Source organism: Haplochromis burtoni, unplaced genomic scaffold, assembly GCF_018398535.1.
Source record: "Haplochromis burtoni strain Fernald_Lab_line unplaced genomic scaffold, NCSU_Asbu1 Contig_449, whole genome shotgun sequence".
Lineage (NCBI taxonomy): Eukaryota > Metazoa > Chordata > Actinopteri > Cichliformes > Cichlidae > Haplochromis > Haplochromis burtoni.
This window is the reverse complement of record NW_024582810.1, coordinates 210,265-234,303: the sequence shown is the minus strand read 5'-3', so window position 1 is coordinate 234,303 and position 24,039 is coordinate 210,265. Positions and strand designations below refer to the sequence as shown.

The following is a 24,039-nucleotide window of genomic DNA, read 5'->3' as shown; positions in this document are numbered from 1 at the left end:
CTGCGAGTCACTATTTTAAAAATCCATTTTATTTTTTGCAGTGAATTGTTATGGAGAATGTTACCAACTTTCCTCCTGATAGAGGAGGTAATGCTGTGTTTCAATCTGGAGATAATGCAGATGTATTTTCTTCAAAACTAGATTCTTGGAAAAACACAAATTATTGTTTCTTCTCATCGTCTCTCTGAGCTTTTTGAAAGTCTTCTATTTTTATGTCTCAGTCCCCTCTTGTCACTTTTTTCCTCCCCCTCTCATTTTTACTCTTTAACTGCGCTCACGTTCCTTCTCTCGGCTCTCCCTCTACATTCTCCTTCTTGTCTCAGCTGCTTAATGAACGCACAGCAGCTCTACATACAATAACCAGCTTTCCAATGTTCTCTCTGATCAAACTGGCTGTAGTCACACAAGCAGGAGTTTCATCTCTCACGACACATGAGAGTCAAGTTTCTGCACGCTGAAGATTTTTTTATTGTCTTTTCCTTTAACAAGAAGCTCTTCTCCTTTTTTCCCCTCATATGTGTCTTTGACAAGATAAAACAGGGTTTCGCACAGTGTGGAGAAATTCATCCAGCAGAGAAGCACCAGCATGAAGCTTCACATTCAACAAGAAACAGAATAAAACTAAGACCTGGCAGGGTTTCTCTATGCCAGAGGAGGAGATTGGCATTTTAAATAAAGTGTTAAATTATACAGATGAGATTTATTAAATTTTAAAGACGACTGGATAAATGACAAGCTGTAACTTCGTGAGAGAAGACAAACACAGTAACTGCAACACAGTAGTGGAATTTCAACAAGTTTAAGGCCCAAATTTACATGTTCCCTCTGGCCCGTTGTGATATTTATTACTACTTGAGTGTAAGGATGTCTGCTTTTTAAAGGATAATGGACAATTACTAGATTGTACTTGCCTTGTAGTGCCAAAGAACACAATTAAAATTCAGCACGATCTCTTTCCAGAATTTATAACCGTGTTACTCAGACTTGTTGTGATTAGTCTGTCTTTTCTCTGACCGTTCTTTTGCTCTTCGTAAATGGCTAATAGGATATTTTGTCTTTTCTCTCACATTCCCCTCGCTAATATTTCTCATCTTTTCTTAACCTCGCATTTAATCTTTTTTTTTTTTTACCTCCTTCTTGCTTGACATGCTACATCCGTTTATCTGCTTCCCCATTTTTAGCTTTGTCCACAGATGCCTCCTCCAATCCTCTTCTCCAGCAACAGCCTCCAACACAACAGACTGCTCCTCTCCTCCCCGGTTCCTCAGCCCCGCCTGGGGAGCACCTTCCCTCGATAGGCCCAGTCCCGGGTGCAGCCACTGCAGCGGCAGAGGAGGCCCAGGGTGGGAGCGGTCGGACCATCCCGACAGCCTGCGTGCGGCCCACCCATCCACTAAGAAGCTTCACCAACCCACTGCTGCCACCACCCATGGGGACCATCGACCCCAAGGTGTACACTTCTATGCTGCCACAGTCTAGTGAGTACCGCTGCTTAATGCATGTGTTATGATTAATAATGTAGGATTTCTTATAATGGACCAGGACTGATTGTAGTGTTCTTGGCAGGAATAATTTTCCTGGAATCAGCAGCTAAACCTGTAGTGGCTGATTGAGCTTTCAAAAATGCTCAGATTTCAGTCTAAATTGTTTATCTTTTGACTTTAGATGATTCTGCTGGAGTTTCATTCTGTTAAAAGGGAGTTTTTCCTTTCCACCATCTCCAAGTGCTTTCTCATAAAAGGTCATCTGATTATTTGGGTTTCTTTCTAGTACTGTACAGTCTTTACCCAAGGAACTTCATATTGTAGACTGTTGTTTTGATTTGGTGCACTGAACTGAATTATCTGATTATAGATTATCAGTGATTGTTGTTGTTTCTTTGCTTAAGGAATGATGGATTCAATTCAATTTTATTAATATATTTAGATTTTATTGACACCAAATAATAACAACAGTTGCTTCACTGTGCTTTGTAATGTGATGTAAAGACCCTATAATAACACAACGAACTCTTCTCTCCTGGGCACACGTGGTGAAGCTGAGAGCAAAGGACAGAAACTAGCACAAAAGGACATCAAAATAAAGTAGACACTGTTACTCTGACCTAAAATAAACTGAGTGCATGTAGGTGAATAAAATATTCTTTAACCTCCTAAGACCCGAACTCTTCCACAGCATGCATTTTTAATTTCTCTTTGATATTTGAGCATATTGGGGCCCGATGAATGTAAAAACAAAGAATTACCAGATTTTTTTTTACCTTATTTTTGTTTTTATGAAAAATAAGAGCCACATATGAGGATATTTGTTTAAAATTTTGATAGAACAGTAGCAGCATATCAGGCCCTTGTAGAGCAAAATTGAGTATTTTGGTCTAAATAACCCAAAATGTGATGTCCACATATGTGGACGCCAGGTCCTAGGAGGTTAAGTTAGTATATTCATTTTCTTTCCACCTTTCTTGGAGAGGTACAAATTTCCATAACTGTGGCAGACCACGCAGCCAATCTGCAACAAATTTCTATAAAAAATAACACCATTAATAAAGTTTTTATAAAGAAGATTAGAGTAACAATTGTCATGTAAAGCTGTGAATTATAGAATATATGTGTAGAACATGTGTTTAAATTTCAAAATATAATGATTAACCAAAGCGCTTGTGCTCTGTTCTTTTGCATTAAAGTGTCCGTAATTCTTATTAATTCCAACTTATGTATATTTACTATAATGAAAAGGTCTTTGAATCTTTCACAGTGCAAAGCATGCTTAGATTATGAAATGCCAACAGCTGTGTACCATTCCTCTACTGAACCACTAGCAGCACAATAAGTAAAGTTTGTCTTGTAATGATGACACTTTTTTTAAATTCCTCTTCTGCTTTGCGTCTGCAGCCGGTCCCTAAGATGCAGCCTCTTGCTGATTGGTTTGTCAGATTCCAGTGACTTTGTGTTTAAGCTGGGTCTCTCTAGTGAGCCTCTGTGCTTTGCTTAATATTTTATTCAGGGAAGTTGAATGCATTAGCCTCAGGCTTCTACACTGTGTGTGTGTGTGTGTGTGTGTGTATTTGTAGAACGATATACTGTAACTGGCCTTGACATTAGCCAGAGGGTTGGATCTGATCTGGACCGACCTTCCTCTGTTCTTTCATTCACTTTTTATGTTACCTGTCGGTTTCTCCATATTCCATATATCAAATCTCCCTCTCTCTCTCTCTCTCGCTCCCTCTCTCTCCCTCTCTCTCCCTCTCTCTTGCTCTCTCAGGCATTATGTTTGACCAAAAAAAAATGTTGGTCTCACGGGAATCAGAGTCCCATCTGATTCTTTTTACTGGTGTTCTCAGTCAGTCACCATGTTGGATTGAAATATCTTAAAAATATGAGCTGGGTTGAAATTTTTCACAGTTATCCAAGAAGAACAGAAAATAAAACCTCCCGGCTTTGCTCAGTACCTGATTTTTCTCAATGTCTGTCATCAAAACTCATTTTTGTGGGTTCCTGGCAAAGAATTCAAGCAACGCAGCGGCTGTGAACCTGTCTGCGTAGTTGTTGAGTCCTGTCACATCTTAAAGACCTCACAAGATGATATTATTCCAGTAAAGCAGTTCACTCTCAGACTGCAGGCTTACTTGTAGTTCTAAAGCTAGATAAACAGGCAGAGGCTTCAACCTCAGGTCAATCATTGCTTAGTTATGCCTCTGGGTGGAATGGAGACTTCCCATAATGCACTGAGCACTTTGCAGCCACTGTTAATAGCATTAGCTTTAGCTTTACTCTCTTCTATAGTTTGTGTTGTCGTCCTGTTTGCTGTTCCTGGTCTCTCTCTGCTTCTCTTTCCTGCTTATCTTTTGGCTCAAACCCCAACCTTCTACCTGAGGTCTCTTCCTGTGAAAACTTATCTTTAGATTCTTGGCCCTCTTGGTCTAATGCTGTAAGGTCTTTGCTTTGCGATATAAAGCGCCTTTGAGGCAACTGAACTGGCACTATGTCAGTGAAATAGTTGGAGAGGCGACTGAGACGTCTGAACTCTACAGGTGGCCCTAAAGTGAGTTGTCAATCAGAGGTCAGTCACTTGGCTCGGGGATGAGATGAGTACCTCAGCAACTGCTCATCTGACATTATTTCACTTGTCGTTGCAACAAGTCACTGAACTTTATTGACTATCTCTGGTCTCATCACTCCTGACTTCTGCCCTTCTGAGCTTGATCAGCAGTTTCATCGTGAATGTCTGTACCCTACAATAAAGGTAAATAAAGTCAAGCTAACTAATATAATTTCTAATAATCAGGACTTCTCCCAGCTGAATTTTTAAAGCTCTGGTTAATATTAGATTGCACATCACTATGTGGTTCTACCATGTCTTTTTAAAACTTGTAAGTCCAGAAAGTGTTCCCCATGAGATTTGAGAAAATGAAGTATACTGGAGGCAAGAGCACCACTCCTCTTAGACATTCCCTAATTCCCTCTCGGTTTTCTTTACTTTACTCTTTCTTTGTCCTTTGTCTCACTTGTTCACTGTCTTTTTTAGCTCTTTCTGTCCCTCTGCGCCTCATCCTGTCATACTGTCTCTGGTAGCCTGCAGCAACGAGGAAAGGGGGGGGGGGTCTTACAGTACATGTGATCCCTGGGCTCTGTTTGTATGTGTGTAGCTGTATTTGTTGTGCATTTCCTCTTTTGTTAGGTGTGTATCACCTCTGTGTGTGTGCGTGGGTGTATACAGTTCCATTATGGCTCTGTTTACATGCCCAGGTGGCCTCAGATTAACATTGATTTTTGGCTCCTGGAAATCTTTCGCTGAGAAATCGCGAGCCTGGGGCGACAACTCCGAGAGACCTGCCGCTCGCCCCGTGACCCCGCCCACCCTTACTTTAGCCCCCTCCCTACAACAGAGCCTCAAAGCTAGGCAGCACTACCTCTATTCCCCACCCCCCTCCAGGGAGAAAAAACATACCAGTGAGCGATGGCTTTTGATGTTCATTGTTGGTCTTGTTTGTGTGTTTATCCAGGTCTGAATGACTCCCTGGGTGAAAATAATGAGATGTTTTCATGGTATAATTGGATTGTTTGGGTGAGACAGAAAAAGAGAGAGGGGAAGAGAGAGCATGTGATGGAGTATGTGTGAGATTATGCAGTTTTCTTTAGATCAGGGGTGTCAAACAATGCAGCCCAGGGGCCAGAACCTGTGCACCAATGGGCTAACTGGAGGGGTTCATAAAACATGAAGTAATTGCTTGCTTTTTATTTTAGTAAAACTGACTATTATTGCCAGTATGTTGATGCCAGCATTAACCTGCTAAAAAAAGTAAAAATAAATAAAATATTTAATTTAAAAGCATTTCTAGATTTAAAACTCTTTCAAAAATCCTAAAGGCATAAAATAAAATTTTTGTTTTACTTACAAAATTTCTTATGCCTTTCCACTGTGATCTGTAAATTTAAATGTGCATGTCATGGCAACAAACTCCATGGATGTGGAAAAACTGAAAATGTACATATTAGGCTTATTAACCCTCTCAGGCTCAAATTAAACTCTGAGTCCTGCAGTGGTACTTCTGAGTAAAAAAAACTCATAAAATATGTATGTGGGGTAATCACGTTGTTAGTTCTTAACTGTTGCAAATCTGCAACGCCTGCCTTGAGAGGGTTAAAACATACTCAGTAAAATGTGTATTCCTCCAACCTTCACTGTAGGCTGCTAACCAATGATTGACATCACAGTCGCTTTTATGTACAGTTTGTGCTCAACTCAAGGATTAAAGATAAAGGACTTTAGAAAGCAGGACTTCTGAAAGCAGTATATCTTGAGCAAGAGGTCCAAGGAGACTGGTTGGCCACCACTGGTCAGAAGAGAAAAATTTATGTTTCCTGATCTATTAGCTGAGGCCGTTCAGTTGTAAAAGTTTTGCATCAAGAGGTGCGACTTTTAGTTTGTAGAGCAATGATCTCCATTTCCTGTTTGGGTCACATTTTTTTAAGATTAATTGCCAGTCTGAGAGTCGTTGGCAAATGTTTGTAAGTAGGTGGGGGTTTTCCATGGAAACTATGGGTGAATGCAGCTATCTGCTAGCAATCAAAGCAATGACAAGGAGGTTTTTGGTGCAGCACCCAGTTACAGCCAACAACACTGAGCCCAGCCTCTTGGCCACTGGTCATGGAATACACATTTTTACCTACCAACCAGAGGTTGCTACAGTGCTGCTGACAGGTCTCTTGGTCTGCATGATGTTCAGCATTGTAAATCCAGCCTCCTTCAGGCTTCTTTCTTGAAATATCCATGTTGCATCTTTCAAAACGATGTGATTGAATCATAAGTGAATGCTGTCAGCAGCTTCTATTTTTGACCTTCAGCTGAAGCAGACCACAGAAACCTCCACCGCTCTGCTCACTTATTTTATATCACTTTATAAATTGAGACCTTCTTCTCTTTTTAAATGGAGTCTCCAAAGCCCATCTGCAGACGAAAGTGTGATGGTGGGCAGTTATTCACCTAAATTGGCCTGAATGTGCGGTTTAATGCTGGAAGCTGTAATGAGATTGTCTGACTCAGTGTCTGATACTGAGAAAAGACATTACAGCCACAGCTGGAGGCAGACACAGAGCCAGCTGTGATGGATGTTTTTAAGGGCACACCTTCATCTTGCCTCAGAGGAACAGTGATATTACCAATGAAAAGCTCTGGTGCTTTAAAATGGTTATCTGTAGCAATTGAATGGCCGTGTTAGGGCGGAGAAAGAAACGTGTTTTATTTTTTTTATATTCTCAAATCATCCATTTGACGACTCGTTTTCTAGGGATTGGAATGATTGCTACCCTTCACTATACAAACGGCATGGTAGTTTATTCTAAGGGTGACGCTACAGAAAATATCAGGGGTTGGTAAAGTCATTATAGTTGAATGTTTAGCAAAAATATATTGGTGCAGTCAAGAAAAAACTAAGAACAGGATCTGAAACGGTGAAACACTGACCCACACTGACAAATAATTCATGTTGTATAATTATCATTTCATCATCATGCAGATAAAAGACAGGTCAAAGCTGTGATCTCGTATTCTTATGACCTTTTACTGGCCACATCATGTTAGAGATGAAAGATGAAGGTGTTTTGAAAGACTGTACCTGCAGGCATGCAGAAATTGTGATGGGGGTTTAGAAGAGGATGGAAGAGGGAAGAGTTGGTCTTCAATCTGCAGTTTGATCAGACATGGTGAGGTGATCAGGATGTGCTCTGAGGCCTTAAAACATCAAAGGCTTCATACTCACTTTGTAATATTCAAATTAGAAAGTTTAAGGTACTTCAAGTCTCATTTTACAGAAGCCAGTTTTTACCAAAAAGACAGGAAAATAGGATTAACAAAACCTGATTAAGGGGCATGAAAAAATGTTAATGAGATGTTTTGCTCACAAAAAATCATATTGAATCTTTTTATGAGGTAAAGTTGACTAAAACAATATCATAGGGTAGCAGGCTGTTATCGATATTATGAGATTTTGTCATCATGTAGAGATACTAAGAGAAGTTGATGTGAAGTAAAAAATTCTTACTAAATTAGGAAAATAATAACACTAACTTCTGACATATATTGATACCGTATCAGTATCGTAATGTTATAAATCGCCCTGCGATACACTGGTGACTTGTCAAAGGTGCACTTGGTGTTTCGTCTTAGGCTCGTCTGGGATAGGCTCATATGAAAATGAATGGATATTACACAAAAGGAGAAGCACAGTTTTACAAAATCCAAATTAGAAAAAAAGTTATATAAAACAAACAAACAAACAAAAAATAAAAAGTAGAAAAGATTTTTAAAAAGGAACAAATGTATGAAGTAGGACAGATTTTCCATCTCTTTTTCTGTGGCTGCAGAGCTGAATACAGCCTGTCCAGTAAGTGGTGCTGCGGGTGGTCGGGGTTTCCATGATGGATAACATTTGACTTCCTCTACACGACAGCCACAGTCATTTGGATGACCTTTGCATCAGCTGATGGAGGAATCCAAATAATGTATTGATTCAAACTGAATTCAGACTGAACCACATCCATCTGCACTTATTTCTGGCAGTATGCCGAAAATAAATAAGTGCAGACTGAAATATCCATCTGCTTTAGATAACCAGGTCCCTGACTGAATTGTAGCCAGCTCTGAATATAAACTGCTTTCTGTTTCAGAGTTTCTCTCCAAATCTTGAAAACTCAAAAAACTATGATGGCAAGATTGTAATATGCTAATATAATAACATAAAAGATAAAATTAAGATAATAAAACAGTATAAATAAATTCTAGATAAAGTACCAAAAGTCCACATTTTAAATTTGAATATAACTTTGAGATGTTATACTTTACAGTTTTGTAGTATTCCCAGTTTTTGTATCCCACTAATAATAATAATAATGATAGTAATAATAATAGTGTTACTGTTAATTTTTTTCTTCTGCACTTTCTGTTTTTTTGTTTCTTTTCATCGTGGAAACTGACCTCCATATAATTCAAGTAGAAGAAAACTATTCTAAGCCTTGGATCACAAAAATCATTGGTCAGGTAGCTAGAGACACGCATGGGTCAAACCAGACAGAAAATGGGGAAAAAGGTAAACAAGCAGACAAAGAAACATAAAACTTTTCTATGAAACGGAACAGACGTCGTCTGACTCCCTCCAGAGATGCGATATCTTCTCAAAGACAAGTTTTTTTTGTTCACCGGATCAATAACCCCGCCCCTTCCATCTTCATCTCCTATTGCTGTAAATCTTTCCATCTTTGCTTTCAACCCAAAAGCAGACACAGACACCTCTGATGTGACCCCCGGCGGGCATTTCACACCTCCACTCCTGCTTGTCTGGTAAATATATCCACCTCTCTCTGAGCAGACGAGCCATGGGTCCCCCCACCTCCGCCCCCCATCCCTCTCTGACAAACCCCCTGAGGGTGAGCTAGGCACCGTGAAACTCTCTTTTATGGCTTTCTCCACTGTGGATGTGTAACCTTTGCTTCAGCTTTATAGTGCGGCAGCTCATTGTGTTTTTCCACATTTTTTTTTCTTTTTTTTTTCTGGAGCTCAGTTCAGTTTGGATTCGGTCTGACAGCAGCGTGCTGAGAAGTCATACAAACGCATTTGGTCGTGCTTCAGTTGGAAATGAAGCTGGCAGCAATTTCTCCACCAGACGTAGAGACATTCAGAGCCGCACAAGGTCAGTATTACTGTGAAAGCCGGACTGAAAAATACAGACTCAAAGCCACTCTGGTGCCCGTCCAAGGTCAGTACACTCCACAAGTCTAGATGAAAAATGCTAAGCATATTTATATTTTTAGTTCCCTTCTTCCAGCTCTGGCGGGTGAAAAATGCAAAGATACAGGTGGCCAGGTTCAAATTGTATACGCAACCCAGTGTAAATGACACCTGACTGTTGTAGCCACACTTCTAAAAGATATTTTAAAAAATGACAAAACAAGCTCATATTCAATGGAAAAATAAGGTAATTGAAGGATCAGTGGTGTAGCAATCTCTGCTTACACTTATTACAGTATAACTGTGCTAGCAGCATAAATCAGCTTCACTCATTTGCAAAAATTGTAGAAACCCCGATAATTGGTCACTCCTCCATTGATTAAACACAGTTAGATCAGAGAGCCAGGCCAGCACTGAGCCAGCACTGTCAACTTTTGTTGACAGTGTGCACATTTTGACACCAATTTTGTTTCTTTCAATCAACAGCCAGCATGACTGCAGTGTTTCTGTAATCCCAAAAGAGTTATACTTCCAAAGCCAGTTTTGCTTTTATAATGTGATAAAAAGGACTTTGCTGCCTTCTTTACAAATTGTGTATATTCTTTGTTGAGCGTGTGGACAGTTGGTGTCGTACTTCTGTTGTTCGTACAATTACCTGTTTTCCCATTTTGTGCTTTAATAAATTACTGAGTACACAGTATAACGTGAAGTTTTCTACACCGTTAATGTTTAAAGTAGTTTAAAACTTGGCAGTCTCCGGTGTAATCCACTCCTATTGAAGATGTTCCAGGTGTTTTGTTTCTCAGGGAGCAGAATAGATGTATCGATCAAGTGAAGTGAAGTAGTGCAGGGCAGAGAATGGAGGAGGGGGCTGTGGGTGGAAGAAGCCTCAGGACGTCTTCAGATATGAGGAGGCTATTCAGGGACTCAGGGATGAGGAAAAAAATGTCTTTGGTCTCCAGTTTTTTTCTTTTCATCACCTTCTCTTTGTAGTGCGTATGGGGGGATCTTTCAATTTCCTGTTTGTATTGTGGAGACAGCAATTACATGTATTTATTTATATATTTTGTCTTTTATTCATTAGTTTGTCTTCTGCTTGAAGGCCAGTTTTATTTTGTTCCTAGTTGCTTTCTTTCCTTGTTAGTTGACTTTGTGGTCCATTCCAAGTATTTCTATGTTTACATTTCATTTTTATTGACTAAGAGCGATGGACTATACGAATTGGAAAGTGTTAGATGAATGGGTGGATGGATTTTCATGCAGATGAGTGAATGGCTCAGACTCTAAATCTGTTTGCAGTCTGATGGCTCACTTAGTTACATGTGAATTTGTCATTTAGAGCAATCAATAGGAGCTCTGTGTTATCAGGTCAAACTACAGACTACATGGAGGTCAGTATTAAAAAGCAATTTTCAGGAAACAAGCCATTCTGCAAAACAAGGCCTGGCCTGATTATCTATTAATAAAATTTCACTTTGTGGAACAGCTCAATAGTAACTGCAGGCCACAGAGCCTCAGGCAACCAGACTTGTAGCCAAAAGAGGAGAAAGAGCATTAGAACCTTTAATTGCTTTGACTAATACTTTTGAAGTCTGTAGTACCCCCTAGTGGCCTGCCCAGTTAGCAGTTCTAGGTACTACCAGAGGATAAGTACCCACTTGGGATATCCCCTGGAAGTCAATAACTTCTGAGCCATTTTTCCGTTTGCATAAATGCCTCTAATATTTTTAGGCAGCTGTAGCTTAGGAGGAAGAAGGGGAAGGCCAGTAATTGGAAAGTTGGCAGTCATGTTGAAGTGTCCTTGGGTGAGATATTGAACCCGAATGTGCCTTCACTGCATCCATCAGTGTGGGATCATTTTATTCTGTGTGAGCAGTATTGGGAAGGTTACTTTTAAAATGTATTCCATTACAGATTACAGAATACATGCCCCAAAATGTATTCTGTAACGTATTCCGTTACGTTACTCAATGACAGTAACGTATTCCGTTACGTTACTCAATGACAGTAACGTATTCTGAATACTTTGGATTACCTAATATATTATCATGCTGTTTACAACTACATGAATGTACTATTGCTGTGATTTATTACTGTTACTGAAGGTCCGCGGCTCCGAACTGTAGTAAAGGGACCTCTGACTAATACGTGTTCCGTGTCGGCTCGTAGCCGAAAACTAGCTTTACTTTGTTGTGGTCAACTTTGCTTGCGAGAGACAGAGAGAGGCGTTGAAAGACTGCTCCAACGGAACTTATTGTTTTTGGAGGAAAACACGAACACAGTGTACAGTCGAGTCTTAATAGCTTACTTACAACTGGGCTCGTCAGGCTCTCTTCTTGGCTGCAGTGGTTATTATTATATTTACATGCTTCCAGCTCCCGTTTTTGCTCGATGACAACTCGTACTTTTCCTTTTTCTCCCTCCTCGCGCTCACAGACACATAACGTGTATGGCAGTCCATTCTCCCTGCAGCACGGACTACACTGCCTATGATGCTACATTCTTTAGAGCTATACCGGTAGCATTCTGCCTGTTAGCTTAGCACAACAACAACAAAAAGGCCTCTCTCACCCAGGAAACACGCAGAGAGAGAGTGTCACCCTGTAACCATGGCAACCGTAACGCTGCCACCTGGAACAACAGAACGTAGCAAACAAAACCCAAACAGTCCTGACCCGCCACAATATGAAACACGGAAGTACCGCCGTGTAATCCATTTATTCCAACAAAGTAACTGTATTCTAAATACCACCTTTTTAAACGGTAACTGTAACGGAATACAGTTACTCATATTTTGTATTTTAAATACGTAACAGCGGTACATGTATTCCGTTACTCCCCAACACTGTGTGTGAGCACTCATACTACACACACATAATAAAGTACTATGGATGTGTGTGTGAACAGATGAGTGTGGTTTGTAGATAAAAGTGCGTTGAGTGTCCAACAAGAAAAAGTACCATGCAAGTACTCATCCATTTTAGAGAAACTCTAAAGTGATGCAATACCTGGCCAGCAGTCGGTAATACAAAGGTAACTGTTGAGGTCCTTTCTTTTTTCTTGTCGTCTTGTTTCAATCTTTGTTTTTTGTCTGCAGTTATTTGTTTTGTTTCTTTGTGGTGGATTCCTAGTAGCAAGTCAAAGAATATAATACTACCAAAGATTTTTATGTTTCATTCAGTGTTTCCCATCAACACTGTTGAAATGGGTTTCTTCTGAAAACAAACCTCTCTGTTTGCAAGAAAAACTTTTACTTGCTGTCAGCAAGTAAAAGTTGAAAAAAAAACCCCAACAACCCCAAATCCCAGGAGCAAACACTTGTTGAAAAAAAACTTCATCTGTGTCTCCAGGTGCGAGCCTCCCGAAGCCCCAGGTGAAGACGGCCTCTCTGGGTCAGGCCGGTAAGGCTCGCTCTCCCCTGCTGCCTGTCTCAGTGCCCACGGCGCCGGACTTACCAGAAGAGGGAGGAACAAAACCCGCGGAGGATTCAGCTGCCAACGTAAGTCTGCATTGTGAACATGTTGTGGCGGGCGTTGCTGATTGATGTTTTGCACTACACCAACATCACAGAGGCGAGTGTCCTTGTTACACATTGTTTCTGTGGGCCTTTAGTCATAGAAACAATGAATGTCTTTGTCTTTATGTTAAATTCAGTTGCAGCATTGATTTAAAACTGTTTAGACAGCTGTGTGTTCTATGTGTTGTTATAGAAACCATGAATCACAATTAGTTACTCCAGCAATTGGTTGTATCAACTGGTGTTCTGCTGCTCAGAACTGTTTGAGGTCATCTACTGAAAAATTACTGATTTTGGTCCTTACTGTTCCTAAATATCTTTTGGAGGAACCTTTGAGAAAAGATGGATACACAACCCCCTCAATAAAAAAAAGAGGCCTAGGAGTGGCTAAAAGTTAATGTAAACTGCTAAAATATTATGCTAAAAATACTCCATGAAAACCTACACTTTTGAAGAATACATTTAAAATATTATAAGTTATATCTGCGTTTCAAATCTTTTTTTCCGAGGTGTATCCTTATATTTAACAATATTATACTGCAAAGCTCATATTTTTTACAGAACAGTATTGTTATTTTACTGTTGTTGTAGATTAGAGGAAGTTCAGTGTAAAGTAATAGTTAAAAGCTATCAAACCTAGCAACCTGGAATTTTACAGCAACTTTTTAACAGTGTAATGCCAGATTCAGGTGCCAGTTTCTCCTATACTACTTCAAGTAATATTTTATTGTTTCTGTGGTAGTGATTTGTTTGAAATTGACTGAAGTAACTTCTTTGAAAAATTAAATATTACAAGCCAGTTATTTTAAATGAGCTGTAGTTTCAGTATAGTAATGTGGTATATAGTAGCGGCAGCTGCAGTAAAAGTAGTATGGATTTGATATTTGGCATCTAGGCTCCATGAGGAAATACATACCTCAGCAGGGAGTGAGCAGAGAATCGGGAGAGATGATAATAACTTCCCCCCCTAGGGGAATGTTGACTCAGAGCCTACAGGTGGATGTTTGCAGAGGTAGTTTTTGAAATGCTACGTGCACAGCATCAGCAGTGAGTGGCAGCAAAGCTCTCAGATGAGCTGAGTGAGCAGAGCGCCGACCGCTTCGGTGCTTCAGCATGTGAAGTAGGTGTGACTGATATGTACTGATATGCACTTTGCACATCATGTCCTACCTATATTTTACACTCCACCCCTCCGCTCACAATCGCTACATATTTCTTATTTTCTCATTTGTATTCTGTATCTGTCAGTAGTTGGCATAAACCCCTTTTGTGTGTATCTATTTTTTATATTTCTGTGCCACTGTTTTTTGCCCTATGGCACAACAACAAATTCCTCGTTTGTTTACAATAAAAGTGATTCTGATGTTTCATTGCGGAGAAAAGCACATTTATGGCAACAAGTACAATGTGTCATCAATATTATCATTACAGAGACTGTAAATTGCAGTAGAGCTGATATCTTCACATAGTTTAGGAAAGAAACTGAATTCGATGAGGAGATGCTGAAACTGTTTATGGGGATTTCGCTAGAACTCCTAAAATGACATTAAAACTGCAGTGAAATAGCTTCATAGCAAGTTAATAGTCTACACAGTACAGCAGCGTCATTTTTAGCAGTTTGTAACCACAAAAATTTTGCGTAATTTCTTGCTTTTGTGGAGATCTTCAATCTTCTCAGAGTGCATCAACAGCCAATATAATGTGCCGTTAAAATGAACAGTAAGACAGTAACAGTAAGATTAAATAAACTAAGCACATATGTAAACTTGCACTATTTCTCCTATAGAACAGCAGCTGCATGGTGTCTTGCTATAGTAGACGTAATAAAAATGTGCTTGCAGAGGTTCTCTGTTGCCTATCTTCTGGTCCACACCGACATCATAGCGTCTTCTTCAAATAACGGGAGGTTTGTGCAGGGTTATTGTGTCCTGAGTGTGTTTCTTAACTATTGCAGACAGGAAGTGTCAGTAATGTTCACAGAGTGACAAATAATTATATAAAGTTCACATAGTAAAACGGTGACAGAATCCCTTGACATTAATCAGTGAAATGTGATGAGTAAGTAATAGTTAGCACAATTAGCACTGAAAAAAAGGACACGCCTTCAATGTAACAACAACAAAAGTTTGAGTCAGATGATCACATTTAATTTAATTGATTTCATTTAAAGTGTTTCTATTATCTTAACCTTAACTGCTATATTCATGTAATTAATTATGTATTCATCCAAGCTTCTTATTTTCTCTTGATACGGCACAATAACACTTAATTAAAATGCACTGATGAAAGATACACATTCAATAATAAATTAATTCCTAAAATAGGAAATTATAGAGTACAACAAATGAATGATAATTTGTGGTAAAGCACAACTTGTGTAGTTGTGCTTTGCTTTATTAGACATAAAAAATGTGGTTGCTGGTGTTCTCTGTTGCCTTCAGATCTGATATTGGTCCACACCGACATGATAGCGTCACCACATCTGATCTGGTGACTCCTGAGAGCATTTGACTTCAGTTAACTCATGGTCATGTTCAAGAAAGCAGTTATTTGTTTGTTTGTTTTTAACTTGATGGCATGCTCCATTATTCTGCTGAAAAGAGGCATGGACATGGTCAGCAAGAATACTCAACCCAAAATATCCCCCACACAATTACACAACCAGCAGCAACCTGAAAACAAAAAGCAAGCTACAGGATGGTATGTAGCAAACAACAAAACATGTTTCTGAGATAGTTCTAATCCAATAGACACCACAACAACAAATACAGTTGAATAGAAGTAGTTATGAGCAATAGAGTCACCCATTCTGCAGATGTGAAGGAGGCAACTATCCATAGAAACCAAAGCTGTGAATCTTTAAAGTTTCATGGTTTACCATGGAAGTCTGTGGAGTGGCCTATAGTGGAACTGCAGTTCTTAGCATTTCTGCACTGGCTTTTTTTAGGCCTGAAAATTGCAGCTTGATTCAAAAGTCAGTTACTGTCCTCCATCAAGTGTGTGTTTAATATGGGAATGCCATCCATACTGGAAGGTGCAAACAAGCTTATTCTAATTAACTTCTGATTTGACTACTCAATGATTAGATGATCTGATTTGATGAGTCAATTACGAAAGAAACTTCTTGATGCATTCTCAATCATCCAGGAAAGTAAATCTCCAAAAGTTGAATCTGTTCATCTGGACGTAGCGTTTTTTACGAAAGAAACTCACCTCAAAAACTGTAAAAATGAGCTTTGCTTATTGTTCATCATTTTAAAATAAAGGGGGGGGGGTCTTGCAAACCTTTAGATAACCAGAAACGTGTTGTAAAACCAAGGCACACAGAAAGAAAAATAGAACGTAAGGTTCACAGAGGTTGGAATAAACAGACATTCTCACACAGGTGGAGATTTGTCACTACACCTGTTTCCTTCCCTCCAGCGTGTCGGTGGCCTTTCAGCTGTGGAATAAAACAGTGTTCATTAGTGAGTGAAACTGACGAGTGGGGGGGGGGAGAAATGGAAGGGGAAAAGAAGAAGAGCAGGGGAAAAGGAAAGAGAGAGCCTCGGTGAGAAATGGGTGTAATAACAGAAAATAGAGGAGAAAATAGAAGAATATAAAAGCAAGAAGGGGTTTATGGTGAGGTTGAGGTGGTAAAGGAAGAAAGAGGGTGAAGGAAGTTAGATGGAGGATATATTAGGAAAGTGAAAGAAGGGGCAAAGAAAGGCTTAAAGGGCATGAAATGAAAAATACAATGGTGGAGGCATTCGAATGAGGAAAGGATAATTGTCAGAGAAAGAGGGAGTAATAAGAGATAAAGGGGTGACAGGGAGGAAGAGAAATTAAAATTGAGTAAACAGAACAGCAAGGAGAAGGTGGACTTGGAAGAGAAAAGGGGGTTGAAGGAGGGCACAAAGGAGGAAAAGGAGAAAGAAGATGACTAAAAATCACAGTACAGGATGAGAAAGGAGAGGTAGATGAAGGAGAAGTTATAGAGAGAGACTCGGGAGTAAGCATGGTGACAGATGGGGAGGCTGATGGAGAGGAGAAGAGTGAAGGAAGGAAGGGAAGAGGAGAAGCAGAAAGATAAATGACAAGAGATGATGTGGAGAGACGTTGGACGTCGGGACTTGTTAAATATTCATATGTGACTCAAAGACAATAGGACAGGAATGGGGAGGGGGGGTTTCCACAGCAACAGGAAAAGAAGAGAGAGGCCAGAGGAAGAAAAGAGGAGAAGAGAGGAGAGAGAGGTGAGGGAGGTAAAATGAAGGAAAGATTAGAAGACCAGGAGAAAAGAGGACAATATGTGGAAGAGAGGGGGACAGGGGAAAGAGATGGTTACCACGACAACAAGGGGAGAGGGATGCTGTAATAAGGGAGGGGAGAAGCAGGACAGAGAAAAGGAGAGAAGTTGGGAGGTTATAGAGGAAAGGAAATAAAGACTGGATGATAAAGATGAGAGCAAATCAGCAGAGAAGCTGATAAGGACGAGCGGAAAAAATGAATTGGAAGTATGGGAGGAAGGGAGGGTGGGATAGAGAGAGGGAGGGAGAGGTCTTAAAGGTCAGCAGGTCTGTCCCTTCATCTGCTGCTCTATCTCTGTAATTGATCTAGTCTTATCCCATCAGCCCCCTGGCCTATCCATCAAACACACACACACACACACACACACACACACACACACACACACACACACACACACACACACACACACACACACAGCTAGTTAATAGACTGTGACACAGGGTGAGTGACTAATGTCAGTACAGCACAATGGTGCTTTTATTATATTGTTATACCTGCAAACTATCATAGAAAGAAGGGGAGCAGAATAAAATTGGACTTCTATAATGTTTTGGCCTCAAGCACATTTTTTCTATTGAAAACACAACTCCTAGAAAAATAAGCCTGCATCATTCTTTAAATCAGCTATACATAATTTGGTTTTAAGGTATTTTCAGCAGTGTGTTGTTTCTTCTACAGTGACATAGATGTGTGGCTGTATGGCTCTGTTCGAGCAACTCTCCAGCCTTCCATGTGTGTATATTTAAATCCTGAGGCAGGCAGAGCAGCACCAAGCGGGCATCAATGAAAAGAGACATTGTATTAAATCAGAATCAGCAAGAAGGGGAAAAGTGGCTTGTACTAAAAGCAACAATGGTAGCCAGAAGCAGCTTAAATAGTGTTTGTGATTTACCAATTTATCAGCTGAGCCATCAGCCATGAGACTGACCTTCTGGGTTGCCAGACCTATTGCCAGGCTTTTTGTATATACCCAAAATGTGTAAGATACTAACAAGATAATTACTATATCTGGAAAAATATGAAAATTGAATTTCGACTTCCCATTCCTGAGAACTGGATCTAAAACAAATATTCTGTTTTTCTTTTTATATATTCATTCTGATATCTGATTCTGATATTGTCTTTTCAAAAGTATTAACAACTTTGCTGTCATAATTTGGGTTATATTATTATTTCCTTAGAGGCAAAGATCACTGCAAATCTGTACCAAGCTTTGATGATGATGAAGATGATGAAGATGCCCTGTTACAGGATGACAACGCTTCTATGCATAAAACACCTGGGCTTACTGAATCATTTGATGCAGGTGCTGTGACCTTCATTATCACTGGATTGCAATCCAAATGAAACACCTATAGGATATTTTAAATCAACTTGTTAGAGTTTTCCTCCAAGATCATCATCAAAACTTAACATGAGGGGAATCTTTAGAAAAAAAAGTGCCAGGACTAGGAGAATCAAGGCATATTTAAGCTTTTCTAGTGCTAGAACTGATTTTGACCTCCCTGAAAAAACCCCGTTCACAGCAGTGCTTCTCTGCTGGGTGCCTGTCAGTGCAAGAGAAACCACAGAAAAAACTAAAGGCTAAGAATTCCAGCATACCCCAGGATATTAGGATGAAAACACCTTACTAAGACACTTCATGTTGGTATTTCCTCAAATTTGTCTCCAGGAACTAAATGGAATTCAGTGAAATGTTTGTTGAAGTGACAGGAACAGGACTCTTTGTACCTTTGTATGAGTGTCTGTGCTGGCCTCAGTGTGATCTGGACAGCAGGCCGCAGATGGTCCATGGACATCAAAATGAACCAAGTGGCCTCTAACCTCAACCACCAAAGACATCCTCAGACTCCTTATTCTTTGAGTTTTATTCACTCTGAGTGTAGAGTTCGGAATTTTAGACTTTCTGAAAGTCGGAAACGCTTACTGAACATATACATTACTATCAACTCACTGAAGTGACATCTTATCCCCACTTCTTCCTGTTTGAGCATCTCTGCTTCTATTCATATGATAAAAATGATAGAAAGAAGTAGACAAACCAAGATCTACAGAAAGTAGCACTTTCCCAGGCTACCACCTGGCCTTAAATATTCCCAACACATTTTTACCTTCTAACACCTGCCCAGCATGTTATTGTGGACTTTTTATCCATGAAATGAAAATGATTTGCAAATGCTATAAACACATATTTTATTCAAAATAAGGGACAGAAACGATATCCAGTGTTTAAACAGAGAAAAGAGAAATATTAGCTCATGTAATTTCAGTATCTCTGGTAACATGTCATCTTGACCCTATGCCTACAGGGCGAACCATTTCTCACTCATTATCGATAACTCCACAGTTTTCCCTTCTTCTCAGGTTAAGAGCCTTGGTGTCACATTAGACAGTTCACTTTCCTACAAGTCTCACATCAGTAATCTCAACCGTTCTGCCTATTTCCATCTACGCAACATTAACAGATTACGTCCTTCTCTTTCCACATAGTCCACGTCCATTCTTGTCCACGGTCTTGTTACCTCCCGTATTGGCTACTGCAATTCTCTTTTGCATGGTCTCCCCCAAAAATCCCTCCATAAGCTTCAACTGGTTCACAACTCTGCTGCTCGCATTATCACCAGAACCCCGTCCTACCAGCACATCACCCCTGTTCTTCAGGAACTTCACTTCTTCTTCTCACCTTCAAGGCCATTCATAACCTCGCACCTCCTTACGTTTCTGACCTGTTAAGCACTACCTTTCCTGCCCGCTCACTTCGATCTTCTTCTGTCCAGCTTGTTGTGCCTTATTTTGGCCTCACCACCACGGGAAGCAGAGCTTTTAGCTGCTCTGCTCCCAGGCTGTGGAGCTCTACCCCCAGATATAAGAAACATTGGTTCTCTCCCCCAGTTTAAATCTCAACTCAAAACCCATCAGTTCAAATCTGCATATTCACTGTTTGTTAATTATATCCTGTGCTTTTGTTTTATTGTTCTTCATAGTGTCATTGTTATATTATGTGTTTTTATCTATTGTACAGTGTCCTTGGGTGTCTTGAAAGGCGCTTTAAAAATAAAATGTATTATTATTATTACTATTATTATTATTATTATTATTATTGTTGTTGTTGTTGTTGTATTATGTGTATGTGTTAGTCCCCGTAGGGAAATTACTCCTCTGCATTTAACCCATTCACCCATTATTATTATTAAAGCATCTCTTCATCCTAAATAGATCATGTTTTGACACTTTGCTCATCCAGCTGGCCACAGAACAACCTCACCAGGCAGTTATTGGGCGTAAACATTTAGTAGCATCTAATCTCAATGCGAAAATCAGTATATGCAGTCCAGGCTTTTTGAATTTGTCCTTCACAATCTGTTCATAATCACTCCCAATTCACTATAATGCAATGCATCTTGCTTTACAGATGCCACAATGGGCATGAAAGCTGATGGTGAAGGTGCAAAATGATTAAAAGAAAACTTCTTGATTTGCTTCTGACTGTTGAGTGAACTATTTAATGTCCTGTGGGGAGAGAAAATAAGTCAACAAAGAGGTGATACCACTCAGACCCACATTTTCTTACTAACAGCTTATTCAGTATTTCTGGCATTTGTTCAATGCAGCAGAAAGTCTGTCGATCAGTTCCTTTGTATTCAGCTCTGTTAAATGGCACCACGCCTCTTTGCATCTTTATGTCTCCTCCAAGTCGCTCAGAACTATGAGACATTTAACGCGTTACGCATTTCATTGCTAACTCGTAGGAAAGAAAGAGTGGGATACTTGGACAGATGGAGACACGTAACCACATTTATCTAAGTTAGTGTGAAACAAGGTTTGCATGTGCCCTGCTTGCTCTGCTGTGTCAGGATGAATCCCTGACAGAGCACAGAGGAGTTTCATTCAAGGTCAACAGGTCGACATGAATAACCGGATATCAGAGGGAAACATAGAGTATCGATGGGCGTTTTATCCCATCGATGAAGCATTTACTGACTCGTTGAAACTGCTGTTACAGGTCAACAAATGAGATCAAAAGGTCACTGGGTTTTTTAAGGATTTTTTTACACCCGCTTGTGATTTATATAGAAGAATTTTCTGCCCATGTGAAGTGGGCAATCTACAGCAGTGTGGAGTTCTGAGATGAGCTTTTATGTTCTCATTCGAAATAAAAGTGGAAGGCCACAAGGTCACACTCCCCATGTGTTACACTGACAAAAGACAACCTTACAAGTGCAGTGTGTCCTTCCTTTTCCTTAATGTGAATCCACAACAGGTCTTTATGTCTAGAGCGAGCAAGAGAGATTTATGTCACCTGCTCAACAGCTATGAAGGAGAGATTAAAAATGAACAGAACCTGGTGAAGGAGGTTTTTTAAGCCTGTTTTTACAAAAAAAACATAATTTAAATGCTAATTTTAACCAAAATGTGTTTTAAATGGAAAATTGTCTTCAGGGGAAGCTACATGAGCCACTAGATTAAATTATACTGGCAGACATACATGCCAAAGTGCATATAAAGGACAATGTAGAACAATAGACAATAGAAAAATGGGCCTAGTAGAAGCCAAGAGTATTACAAGGTGAAGTAGCATTGGATATCTCCCAAATTAGTTATCACAGGATAAATCTGGAGAAACTAAAACAATGCATGAATAAACTAAAAGTATCCTAAAGTATTCATTGATTGGGCTCGTAATTAGCATTATTGGCATGCTGCATTCAGTATAATTTGAAAGAACAGTTTATCATGTTTTTCAAATCATTAAAAACAGTTTTAGGCACCAATTTATTGTCTGAGTTTAACAACAAGAGACATATTTTGCATATTGAGTAAATTTGATCAACAGAACTGGGCTTGATCTTTCCTTTTCCGTCCTGGAGGGTCCTTCTACTTGGATCAAGCTTGTCATAGTTATTAAATGCCATTATGAAGACGAAGGTTGCCAAGCTTGGCACAGTCAGTACAGCAAAATCCGTGATATAGCATAATTTTTGTTACTGAATGAAAGGATACGATTTTAGAATTGTGGAAGTACTTTTTCAGATCTCTTTGAGGCATCTCGATGGGGACAGACTTTCTGTATCTGAAAAATATCCCAAATATTTTTGTTATACAGGGAGCCTATACAGTAGATGTTCAGTTTGGCCAAATAGCAGCGCTGTTTTAACTCTTCAAATCAACATGAAATAATCACAGGAAAGTGTTTAAACAGAGATTATTAACACATTTATATGTAAATGCATATTAGCCGCCTAGCTTAAACGTTTCTGCTGATTAAGGACCTTGGACTGTACTTCATACGTTTTTTTGCTCACTGCCGACTTTTGGGCTTTAAATATATTATCTCCCCCTGCTGGCAATGCAACTTCTTCGTGTGTGTCCATTTGATTTTTTTTTTTCTAATTTCTTGATTAATCAGCGATTATGTAATTCTCTTCCTGAAATATTTCAGTTACCCTAAAAATGTAGGATGTAAAACAAAATGAAAAGTATCCATCAGGATGAAATAAATCAGTAAAAACACAAGGAAGCATGCAAGGACTTTAACCATCAGTGGATGTATTCCAGTTGCCCAGCAGCTCCCTGAAGGGTTGCAATCCACTTGCCCTGCATTACTTTTAATCTGACAGGTGGTCACTAGCAGATATTGCAGGTTCCAGTTGCCTAGGTAACTAGGCAAATACAAAAGTGATGTATTTACTACTCAAAGGAAGCTGTGAGCTGTGTAGGAACAAATGTACAATGACATTTCACTTCACTAACTGAGAAGCAAGATTCTTTACACGTTTGGCACTGCAGCTAATACTACACAGTAATAATTTGTAAAGAAGTGAAATCTGTGAATATGATGCATCTTTTAAGTAAAACTAATCCAATCACATTTACTAACAAGTTACTTACATTTCAGTAGTGTGTATGATGTAACTGCATCAGTCGTTGGCATCGAAAGTTTTTTCAAGGGATGTTTGCTTGACCAACTTTCCCCTTCTCAGAATGCAACTAATGAAAGATAAAATAAAGGATATGAGATATTATGCAATGATACCTTAAATTATTTCAGTTTATTAAAAAAATAAACATTACTGCAGCTTTCAGTGTAAATCGAATTCTCTATGCTTTGAAAACTCTGACATTCTGATGTCACAGGACTGTCAGTTAGGTGGTAACTGGTATACAGACTGCTGCTGCTGCTGCTGGTTGATATTTCTTTACTGCTGTTGATGTTTTAAATGGGGGCGGTATAAAAAAATCTATATATGACTGGAGGGGGTGTTAACTTGTCCCGAGGCAGAAAACCAGTCGAAAGCTGACCCAACATGATCCATCTGTTCAGGTTAAAAGCTTTAACTGAACGAAACTCATGAGAGATGTTTAACTGTAGACCAGCAGGATTGATTCCCCCCTCAAAACAGGATAGCAATAATAATTAAAAAATTTTTTTTTAACTTAATCTGTATTTTTAAATATTGCCCACAAAGACTAATATTTTACATTTTACAAAAAATCATTGCCATCATGTTTATATTTTTACATTACGGTGCCAAACATCCAGATTAGCATCATCAGGGTTGCACATGGCTCGTGGTTAGAGGAAATCAGGGGATAATCTGACTTTTAAACCAAAACATGAGCACAAAAGTATAAGTTAGCATATTAAATATAACTCATATTAAAGCATTACTATCAATAACGGTGTAACCCAAAGTTTTCTTTATTATTTTATTGTGCTTGTAAGTAAACCACTTTTTTGTGTGTGTCAACACACAAATCAAACTTGTTATTTTTCGTCAGTAAGAACTATCTCAAAATTTAAGTGTTCACCTTAATGAGTAGATTTAAAGTGATTGTACAATTTTTTCACACAATATGGCTGCTTTCGAAGCTTTGGTGTGTCATATGTGTTATTAATCTAATAAATGTTGTATAAAAATATTTGAGAAAGCTTTCAGATTCTGCATCAATATGACCGAACACAAGCCCACAAAGTTGATGGACACCACCTCTGTTAAGCAGACCTGGTC

General features: G+C 39.3%; 1 protein-coding gene across 1 annotated transcript in view; it reads left to right on the top strand.

Moving 5' to 3' along the window:
* dcc (DCC netrin 1 receptor) overlaps positions 1–24,039 on the top strand; it is a gene marked incomplete at its 5' end in the record, with an annotated part of 257,227 nt that overhangs the window by 220,615 nt on the left and 12,573 nt on the right. Inside the window, 2 exons of the mRNA XM_014341226.2 lie at positions 1,182–1,478; positions 12,573–12,721. Of these exons, the coding sequence (XP_014196712.2) occupies positions 1,182–1,478; positions 12,573–12,721 (446 nt within the window). The remainder of the gene's footprint in view (positions 1–1,181; positions 1,479–12,572; positions 12,722–24,039) is intronic.